The sequence below is a fragment of the Salminus brasiliensis genome, chromosome 5 (genome assembly GCF_030463535.1).
Source record: "Salminus brasiliensis chromosome 5, fSalBra1.hap2, whole genome shotgun sequence".
Lineage (NCBI taxonomy): Eukaryota > Metazoa > Chordata > Actinopteri > Characiformes > Bryconidae > Salminus > Salminus brasiliensis.
The window spans coordinates 646,722-658,029 of NC_132882.1; the positions used below are offsets into that span (position 1 = coordinate 646,722).

The 11,308-nt window shown below is 47.8% G+C and overlaps 1 protein-coding gene across 1 annotated transcript in view; it reads left to right on the forward strand.

Moving 5' to 3' along the window:
- Positions 1 to 11,308, forward strand: part of LOC140555800 (SH3 and multiple ankyrin repeat domains protein 1) — a 67,159-nt gene that overhangs the window by 43,670 nt on the left and 12,181 nt on the right. Inside the window, 1 exon segment of the mRNA XM_072679117.1 lies at positions 10,817 to 10,899. Within this exon segment, the coding sequence (XP_072535218.1) occupies positions 10,817 to 10,899 (83 nt within the window).

The following is an 11,308-nucleotide window of genomic DNA, read 5'->3' on the forward strand; positions in this document are numbered from 1 at the left end:
TTTGATTCAGACTTTAAAGGAGAGAAAGAAGGCCTGCTTCTAAACAGAATCTGAAATACTGTAAAAGGCTTCTTTGCCCCTTTTGTTCAATATGAACCTTTGAAAGATGGTTTTATCTAGAACTGTCTAAAAGGCGTTTCACCAACCTTCAACTTTTTAACCAAGCAAAGAACCTTTCAAAATGCTTATATAGAACCACTGCCTTTACTAAAGAACCCATGGAGCACTCTCTCAAACAGGGAGTGTTTGGGTCTCAGCTGTATATGGAACATGTGTATAGTCTACATGGTGCCATGGTGTTGATCTATCATTAGGAGGTTGCAGGTCCGAGACCTGAGGTGCCACAGCCATCCGTCAGTCAACCGGGAGTCCCACAGAGCATAACTGTCCACTTTCTCTGGTGGCTATGCTAGCTAGCAAGGATGTCTGTTAGCTGAAATAACAGAATTAGCAGTTAGCATTCTCCTCTAAGAGTGTTGTTCATGCTCAATAACTTACATAACAGGGTGGTAACAGAGTGTTTGTACAGTATTATAACTAATCATGTGATTCTTTGTGATTTTCCCAGAGCAGAGCTTGAGTAATGTTCTAATAACCAATATTCATAACGAATAAAGCTTAATGCAGCGTGAGTAAATCACTTAGAAATGTCTGATTAAGAATGAGAACTTATTAAACCCCTCATTTGTATTCATTTAAAATGTTAGTGTAATCTAAGTCATTAATATTAATAATAAAGTGTTTCATTACATGTCAGATATGTAAATTAGACAGTGTGAGAAACTGTTAACTGTTGGCGTCTCTAAACAAGTGTGTGTGTGTGTGTGTGTGTATATCTGAGGCCAAATCGGCCGACCGAGTGTGATACGCCACTCTTTGCCAGTTTAGCGGTGTAGCGCACGCAGCATGAGGCCCGTTTCTATGACAATAATGGTCCCTGTGTGTTTATGAAACCCATATTAGGCCATTTTACTTTATTTAACAGCCAGATTCTGGATTAAACACACACACACACACTAACACACACACACTAACATACACACACTAACACACACCGCTGACGTATCACTGCGAGAGTGCAGTAACACTCCGGTAGCCTACGCAGGGCCTGCTGGGCGGTCGAGCCACAGAAGAGAACGAGACCATTCCAGAGTGCAGCATCAGTACTTTAAATGTGTGTGTGTGTGTGTGTGTGTGTGTGTGTGTGTGTGTGTGTGTGTTAAATACCTGTCTGCACTCACACCATGGTAACGCAGCTCAGACTGGAATGAATGTATGAAACTGTTTGTGTGAAAATTCAAGAAAAATATGAGTCAGTCTTGATTAACCTTTCTCTCTCACTCTGTGTGTGTGTGTGTGTGTGTGTGTGTGTGAGTGTGTGAGTGTGTGTGTGTAAGTGTGTTTGTTGAATAAGTATAAACACCCTCTCGTATTTGCTGCCTCCTTCCCCCACAGCATCTCCTCATTCCTCTCCTTTATAATAAACCATCTCTCTCTCTCTCTCTCTCTCTCTGTCTCTCTGTCTCTCTCTCTGTCTCTCTCTCTCTCTCTCTGTCTCTCTGTCTCTCTCTCTGTCTCTCTCTCTCTCTGTCTCTCTCTCTCTCTGTGTCTCTCTCTGTGTCTCTCTCTGTGTCTCTCTCTCTCTGTCTCTCTCTCTCTCTCTCTGTCTCTCTCTCTTTCTTTGATCAAGTGGATCATGGGCATTAGTGTGGAAGGTGGGGGTCAGGCCTTATTGGGGTGTAAAAAGGGGAGTTGAGGGTTCCATCGCTGGTTCTCAGAGGAATCAGGCAGGGTGTCCTTTATCTCTGGCAGCTGATCTGCAGGAAGAAGCTGGAGGTAACTCTATTGAAGGTCCTGCCTTCTGTCTCAGCAGGGATGATCTGAGGTTTCTGAGCAAGCCTCCTAAACTAAGCCAAATTAGGGCAGAACGGGAGCATTATGGTGTGGAGAGGACCGGTTAGAGACTAAACTGGCAATGACAGGTTGTCTCTCCTGCTGCCCTAGCTATCGCCATTGGCAGTAGCCTTAGTGCGTCAGCCTTTTGGCACTGTGCTGAATCCACCTGAAGAACTGGTGGATGAGATGAACATTCTCAGAGCTGCTGTATATTTACATTTACATTTACTGCATTTATCAGACGTTCTTCACCAGAGTTCTTACAGAAGAGCTTCACTGTTTACTGAAGAAGAACCTCAGCTAGTTTAAATAGACTAAAATTCAGATCCTCTAATCTTAGACTCTACTAAACACAAGTCAGTATGGAGACCATAGTACTCTACTCTTCACCCAAGTCCTCTCAGTAGAGGAGGGTCTTCAGTCTGGGTTTGAGGACAGTGAGTGTTGGACTCTGCTGTTTGGACACCCAGGGGAAGTTCGTTCCACCACTTCGGTGCAGGACAGTAAAAAGTCTGGACGCTCGTCTTCCGTGGATCTTAAAGGATGGCGGGTCGAGCCGAGCCGTACTTGAAGCTGGAAGGGCTCTTGGCTTTTGACCATCCCCATCAAGTACGGAGGGGCTGGCTGGTCCAGTCTTGTCTTTGTAGACCAGAGTCAGGGTTCTGAATCTGATGAGGGCAGCAGCTACAGGAAGCTACAGTGAAGAGAGAACGCAGCAGAGGAGGAGCTGAACATGGCTGAACATAGAAACGTTGAAGATGACCCGACCCGCTGTGTTCTGGATCAGCTGCAGGGGCCTGATGGTGAGCAGAGGAAGACCAGCCAGAAGAGAGCTGCAGTGGTCAAGTCTTGAAGTAAGGGGAGACTGAACGAGCACCTGGGCGACTCTCTAGAGAGGAAGGGTGGAGTTCTCCGGATGTTGTACAGGAGGAATCTGCAGGACCGAGTTACGTTTGCAACATGAGAATGATAACTGATCATCCATGACTACACCAAGGCTTCTAGCTTCTGTAGAAGGAGTGACCAGTGAGGGGGTTGAGTTTGAGGTGGTGAGCCGCCATCCAAGAAGAGACGTCAGTGAGACCTGCTGAGATACGGGTGGAGACCTGTGTGTCAGACGGTGCGAAAGAAAGGATGAGCTGAGTGTCGTCTGCGTAACAGTGGTAAGAAAAGCAGTGCCTTTCTGGTTGGAGATCCTGCTGTATCACAAACATCACAGTTGATGGATGGAGCCTGAGCTCTCCTGAAGATCACTGAGCACAGAGGCCTCCACAGGCAGCTTTTCTCCAGTATTTGGGGCACAGGGGGCTTGACTGTAGGGGGCTTGACTCTTTACTCTGTGGCCGTAAAAACATGGAAGCTTTTTTCTGTGTCAGTGGTGAGGGGCGTTGAGGGACATCTGCAGGGTCCCAGATGCACCTGAACTTCCCCAGCATCATCATCTGATCAAGTCAAGTCAAGTGGGTTTTATTGTCATTTCAACTACATACATAGTACACAGTGAAACCAAACAACGTTCCTCCAGGACCATGGTGCAACATAGACAGTGCATACAGAACAGAAAAGTGTGCATGTAACAGAAAAGACATCAGTTCAGAAGTTGAGTTGTGTTGAGGAGTCTGATGGCTTGGGGGAAGAAGCTGTTGCAGAGTCTGGTTGCGTTGGACCGGATGCTGCGGTACCTTCTTCCTGATGGCAGGAGGGAGAACAGTCTGTGTGAAGGGTGGGTGAAGTCATCCACAATGCTGGTTGCTTTGCGGATGCAGCGGGAGGTGCAAAAGTCCATGACGGAGGGGAGAGAGACTCTCAGCTGTCCTCACAATGCGTTGGAGGGTCTTGCGGTCAGAGGCTGTGCAGGTCCCAAACCAGGCAGTGATGCAGCTGCTCAGGATGCTCTCTATGGTTCCCCTATAGAAGAGGGTGAGGATGGGTGGAGGGAGACGGGCCTTTCTCAGCTTCCGGAGGAAGTAGAGACGCTGCTGGGCTTTCTTTGCTGTAAAGCTGGTGTTCAGGGACAAGGTGAGGTTCTCCACTAGGTGGACACCAAGGAACTTGGTTCTCTTAACGATCTCCACAGAGGAGCCGTTGATGTTGAGCGGAGAGTGGTCGTGTCTTGTTTTCCTGAAGTCAACAACCATTTCCTTGGTCTTCTCTACATTCCAGTAAAGGTTGTTGACTGTACACCAGTCTGTCAGCTGCTGCACCTCCTCTCTGTATGTAGGTGTCCTTCTTCTCCAGGTGGGTAAGGGAGAGATGAAGGGTGGTGGTGATGGCATCATCCGTGGAGTGGTTTGGACGATATGCAAATTGCAGGGGGAATTGAAGAGGGCAGTTGGGTCTTGATGTTCCTCATGACTAGCCTCTCGAAGCACTTCATGATGATGGGCGTGAGAGCAACGGGATGGTAGTCATTGAGGCAGGACACTTCGGAACGGGGACGATGGTGGTGGTCTTGAGGCACGTTGGGACAGTGGAGCTGCACAGGGAGACGTTGAAGATGTCCGTGAGAACATCTGTCAACTGGTCAAGGTCTGACCCTTAGGAAGCAGTGCGACCCGGTTGATGGCAGAGGAGTTGGAGCACATGGCTGACCTCAGGTCAGGGTCGTTGACAATTTGTAAAGATTAAGAGTAAAGATGTAGATTTTCCAGAACTGGTGGTCCAAACAGATCGGGAGGGCTGGCTGGAGGCTCAGGAGGGCCTGTATGAAAGTTCAGTATTCTCGCAGCGTGAGGGATGTGCACTCTCCCTCTCTCTCTCTCGCTCTTGCTCTCTAACACACTCCCTCTCTTTTCTCACACTTTGTCTCGCTCTCTCAGTCTCTTCCATATCTCTCTCTCCCACTCTCTGCCTCCTCTTCTCGCTCTCCTTTCCCCCTCCCCTTTTTCTTTTTTCTTATTCGCTCCCTGTCGCAGTGGCTGAATTCTCCCTCTCCCTCTCTCTCTCTCTCTCTCGCCCCCCCCTCTGTCTCTCTCTCTCCCTCTCTCTCCCTCTCTCTCTCTTTCTCTCTCTCTCACCCCCCCCCCCTCTCTTTTTTGTCTGAAGCATGATGATGAAGGGTCTAGGCTCGCTAGGCCCTCGCTCTGCCTCTCTCTCTCTCACTCTCTCTCTCTCTCCTCTCCTGGTGTGTTTGCGCGAGCTGGGCGAGCGGAGAGAGGGGGAGGAGAGGAGGAGGAGAGAGAGGAGGAGGAGGGGGCGGCATGGCGATGGGGGGATGCGGGGATGGAGAGAGTGTCTCTCTCCCTCTCTCCCTCTCCTCCTCCTGGCCTTCGCTCAGCTCCTCAAACCGCAGCGTCTGGTTCATTTACAGGTACCGGCTCCTTTCTTCACACGGCTCCGCAGAGGAGAGAGAGAGAGAGGGAGAGAGAGAGAGGGAGAGAGAGAGGGAGAGAGCGACAGAGGGAGGGAGGAGGGAGAGAGAGAGAGAGAGAGAGAGAGAGAGGAGCAGAGAAGCCGGGAGGAAGAGATGAATGCATGCTTGTAAGAGGCTATGGATTGTTTGACTGAAAAGCCAATTGTACGCCTTTGTGTTTTATATATGTGTGTCTCTGTGTGTGTGTGTCTGTGTGTGTGTGTGTGTGTGTGTGTGTGTTTCTGCAGCTGTACAGCTGCTGTATTTTCCCTGTATATGTATATGTGTGTGTGTGTGTGTGTGTGTGTGTGGTTGTGTTTTGTGAGTCATGTTACCCTCCATTAGTGTGTATATACTGTACGTGTGTGTGTGTGTGTGTGTGTGTGTGTGGCTCACAAACAGAGGACATTCATACTGATGCTAATGCTTTTATATGACCTAGCATGTACAGAAATCTGTGTGTGTGTGTGTGTGTGTGTGTGTGTATAGACCGTATGCCGGGATGTCTGGAAGCTGGGGCTCTCCGGGAATTGCTGATACCCAATGGAACGCCACCACAGCGCTGTGGCTAACCTGTAGCTCTGTGTCGTAGCTAACCTGTGGCTGCTCCACAGCTGTAGCACTGGATGCTATCTCAGCTGTAGCGCCGAGCTCAGACACAGCACTGTAGCTCAGACACAGCACTGTAGCTCAGACACAGCACTGTAGCTCAGACACAGCACTGTAGCTCAGACACAGCACTGTAGCTCAGACACAGCACTGTAGCTCAGACACAGCACTGTAGCTCAGCTGTAGCACCGAGCTCAGACACAGCACTGTAGCTCAGCTGTAGCACTCCACCTGTTGTTTGTTCTTCTTTGGATGGTGGAACGTGTCCATCAGACGTGTGGTCATGTGTGCAGCTGGCTCTCAGTCCAAAGAGTGCTTCAGAACAGACGTCACTCCCTGATTGGGGGTCTAGTCCTAGATATCATGTGCAGAAAGGTGACCGTTTGGCCAGCTCAAGCTGGATGAGGTAGTTAAGCTGGTACACTAGCTCGACTGTGGTGAGGTTTCGGTAGAGATGGGTGGTTTAGCTGGTTTGTGAACACAAACAGCCTGACCAAGGTGGTCTATAAGCATGACTAGCTTGACCAAGGTGGTCTACAAGCATGACTAGCTTGACCAAGGTGGTCTACAAGCATGACTAGCTTGACCAAGGTGGTCTACAAGCATGACTAGCTTGACCAAGGTGGTCCATAACCATGACTAGCTTGACCAAGGTGGTCTGCAAGGATGACCAGATTGAACAAGGGGTCTGTGAGCGTGACTGTACTGTACGTGTACTGTAGCTACTAGGTACTATACCGATCTTGGTAGTGCTGTATTGAAGCTAAACTTTAGTGCTATACCTGTATCTGTGCTGGTCTAAGATGACCACGTAGGAGATTAACAAGCATGACAAGCTTGTCCAAGGTGGTCTGTAAGCATTAATAGCTTGTCCAAGGTGACCAGATTGAACAAAGGGTCAGTGAGCGTGACTGAACTGCAGCTACTGTGTTGTTCTACACTTAACAAGTAGTGCAGTATTAAAGCCGACGTCCAGTACTGTAGCTAACCTGTTTTTGGTCCATGAGCATGACAAGCTTGTCCAGTGTCTATTAGCATGACCGTACTGTATCTACTATGTGCTACACTGAACCTGTAGTGCTGTATGGAAGCTAAACTCTAGTGCTAACCTGTATCTGTTCTGGTCTATGATGACCAGCTTGACCAAGGTGGTTACAAACAGGACTAGATTGACCAAGATGGTCTATAAACACCAGCTTGACCAAGGTGGTCTATGAGCAGGACTAGATTGACCAAGATGGTCTATAAACACCAGCTTGACTAAGGTGGTCTATGAGCAGGACTAGATTGACCAAGATGGTCTATAAACACCAGCTTGACTAAGGTGGTCTATGAGCAGGACTAGGACAGAGAGCACAAGGTGGTCTATGAGTGTGACTGTATTGAATCTACTATGTGCTACACTGAACCCGTAGTGCTGTATGGAAGCTAAACCCTAGTACTGTAGCTAACCTGTAGCTGGTGTGGTCTATGAACATGACCAGCTAGAACTAGGTGATTAATAAACCCCAGCTTAACAAAGGTGGTCTATAAGCACTAGTTTGACCAGGGCAGTCTATAAGCATGGCTTTACTGAAGCTATACTGCACTATACCAAACCTGTAGTGTTACATTGAAGCTAACCTCTAACAATGTAGCTAACCTGTAGCTGTTCTATAAGCATGACCAGCTGGACCACGGTAGGTGCTCGGCAGTTGGCATAGCATGGTGGATATTATTATATATCACCATTGTTTTCTCCAAAGGTCACTATTCACCCTGCTGTGAAAAGCAGCATTAAACCAGTAGGCTAGCTCAGCTAAATGACCAGCTAGGTATGTTTGTGTTTGAGAGGTCGGTTGGCTGGTCTCTGGGCAGTTAGCATGACTAGTGTGACCAGGGCAGTCTACATTCACCATGTTAACTGCGACCACATTTACCGGCCTGACCAGTTAGCAAGTGTAGGGTATGTTTTTGTGTAGTCCAGTTATACATTCCAGATGATCGGCCGCCTTCACTTCCTTAAACCAGTAAGAATCCAGTTAACGGCTATGATCAGTCACCAGCTTAGAAAGACCCCACAAGCGGGTCTGAACTGAGTATTTCAGCAAGAGAAACTGTAGCATATTTTTGAAAGAGTGCTCTGTAATTTATCAGATGTGTGTGTGTGTGTGTGTGTGAGTGAGTGTGTGTGTGGAGCTTTCACAGTCTCCATGCAACAGCCTGTGATCTCTATGAGCGTTTGCAGTTATGGCAGGCTGTATTTCTCGATCCTCTACTTTACTCTATGACTGTGGTGTAGTGACTAGCTGAGCTTTAGCGCTGTAGTAAACCAACAGTGCTGTACAGGAGCTAACCTGTAGTGTAGTAGTTAAAATAGTGACTGCACCACTGCACTGTAACTCATTGCTCTATATCTACATCAGTACCCTTCAGTAGCTTCATCACGGCACTGACCCCTCACCCCTGCAGCTCCAGACATGGCCCAGGAGTAGCTACATGTAGTTATAGTGGTGTGTACAGTCCAGTCATTAGTGCTTTAGAGTGCAGTCATGTAGTTACAGTAACGTGATGTATTTGCAGGACAGTGTAAAAAAAAAAACACTGCACTACACTACAACTGTGATTGGTTATGGTCATTTCTGCTCCTGCTGTGATGATGTACAGGTGGGAGAGCAGACAGTGTTTATGGCGCACAGGTAGAATAACACTGATGCTGTAGCACAGAACCGCTTCTATATCATATAAGTAATGATATGGGTTTAGAAGCAGATCAGCTTCAGCTCACAGTGAGAGCTAGCCAGGCTAAAGTACAGCCTCCAAACATGGTGGAGGTAGTTTCACACACTGCTACTGTAACCCCCCCCCAGTAAGACCCTGTAAGACCCCCACAGTAAATGGTGAGAGACACACAGCTGATGTTTTAGACCCAAGTGGATTAGAAGTGTACTGTAGATGTGATGGTGGGTCAGTCAGGAGTGTACTGTAGATGTGATGGTGGTCAGTCAGGAGTGTACTGTAGATGTGATGGTGGGTCAGTCAGGAGTGTACTGTAGCTGTGATGGTGGGTCAGTCAGGAGTGTACTGTAGCTGTGATGGTGGGTCAGTCAGGAGTGTACTGTAGATGTGATGGGGGTCAGGAGTGTACTGTAGATGTGATGGTGGGTCAGTCAGGAGTGTACTGTAGATGTGATGGTGGGTCAGGAGTGTACTGTAGATGTGATGGTGGGTCAGTCAGGAGTGTACTGTAGATGTGATGATGGGTCAGGAGTGTACTGTAGATGTGATGGTGGGTCAGTCAGGAGTGTACTGTAGATGTGATGGTGGGTCAGTCAGGAGTGTACTGTAGATGTGATGGTGGGTCAGTCAGGAGTGTACTGTAGATGTGATGGTGGATCAGGAGTGTACTGTAGATGTGATGGTGGGTCAGGAGTGTACTGTAGATGTGATGGTGGGTCAGTCAGGAGTGTACTGTAGATGTGATGGTGGGTCAGGAGTGTACTGTAGATGTGATGGTGGGTCAGAAGTGTACTGTAGATGTGATGGTGGGTCAGTCAGGAGTGTACTGTAGATGTGATGGTGGGTCAGTCAGGAGTGTACTGTAGATGTGATGATGGGTCAGTCAGGAGTGTACTGTAGATGTGATGGTGGGTCAGGAGTGTACTGTAGATGTGATGGTGGGTCAGTCAGGAGTGTACTGTAGATGTGATGGGGGTCAGGAGTGTACTGTAGATGTGATGGTGGGTTGGTCAGGAGTGTACTGTAGATGTGATGGTGGGTCAGTCAGGAGTGTACTGTAGATGTGATGGTGGGCCAGGAGTGTACCGTAGATGTGATGGTGGGTCAGAGAGTGTGCTGTAGATGTGATGGTGGTCAGTCAGGAGTGTACTGTAGATGTGATGGTGGGTCAGGAGTGTGCTGTAGATGTGATGGTGGTCAGTCAGAGTGTACTGTAGATGTGATGGTGGGTCAGTCTGGAGTGTACTGTAGATGTGATGGTGGGTCAGTCTGGAGTGTACTGTAGATGTGATGGTGGGTCAGTCAGGAGTGTACTGTAGATGTGATGGTGGGTCAGTCAGGAGTGTACTGTAGATGTGATGTGGATCAGGGTTAAGGTTAGATTCTGGGTTGGGGTAAAGGTTAAGATTAGGATCAGGGTTAGGGTTAGGCTGGTGGGTTAGGGTTAAGGTTAGGATTAGGATCAGGGTTAAGGTTAGATTCTGGGTTGGGGTTAAAGGTTAGGATTAGGATCAGGGTTAGGGTTAGGATCAGGTTAAGGTTAGGATCAGGGTTAGGGTTAGGCTGTGGGTTAGGGTTAGGATTAGGGTTAGGCTGTGGGTTAGGGTTAGGGTTAGGCTGTGGGTTAGGGTTAGGATTAGGGTTAGGCTGTGGGTTAGGGTTAGGGTTAGGCTGTGGGTTAGGGTTAGGATTAGGGTTAGGCTGTGGGTTAGGGTTAGGCTGTGGATTAGGGTTAGGGTTAGGGTTAGGCTGTGGGTTAGGATTAGGATCAGGGTTAGGCTGTGGGTTAGGCTGGGTTAGGATATTAAGTCTACTTGATGTAACAGATGAACAGTAAATCCGTGTTCAGGTTCTTCACTGCTGCTGATGTTACTGATCCTCTGTAAAGACTTTATTAACCATCTACAAAGAATCACTCTAATAAAGTGGTCAGACCGGTTCTCCTGTTCTACCTCGGCTCCTCTCACTGCTTCTTACTTGTGCTCTCAGGCAGGTTCTCTTTTGAGCCTCAGTTGCTGTGGTTCTCCTGTGTGCTCGAGGGCCTGCTCCTTGCTCTTGGTTTGGTTGGCCCTGGTTCTGTGTGACGTACAGTAACGTGAAGTATTTGCTTCACATTGAGAGACAGGGTGTTTACGTGTTTACAGAGAGAGACAAGCGCTGTGTTTGTTAGCAGTGTTAGCCTAGCATCTCCTGTTAGCTAAAGAAGCTCATATCAACCTCTCTCTCCCTCTCTCTCCACAGTGATTACATCATAAAGGAGAAGTCTGTTCTTCTGCAGAAGAAAGAGAATGAGGGCTTCGGCTTTGTGCTCCGTGGAGCTAAAGGTAACACACACACACACACACACACACACACACACACACTTTATATATACACTCCCCACCAAAACTATTGGTATGTCTAGTTATTTAGATATTTTGCTCTGAACTGAATTAAAGATCAGCTTTTATTTTCTGATATTTACACTAGGTGTTAGACTACTTACAGCATGGTGGATGTGTTGGTAGACCACCCAGTTGTACATGAGCAAAAGTATTGGTTCAGATCAATGACTGTAGAAAACACAGACCCGTGGCTCCGTTCCCTTCTGTTCTTTGCAGCCAGAGTGTGTGCAGTGGAGACAGGGGTGGAGACAGGTATAAGCCAGATAACACAATAATAATATATAATACATAATTATAATAATAAATAACACAATAACTGCAGCAGGTTACCAACCCTCTTACATCACCA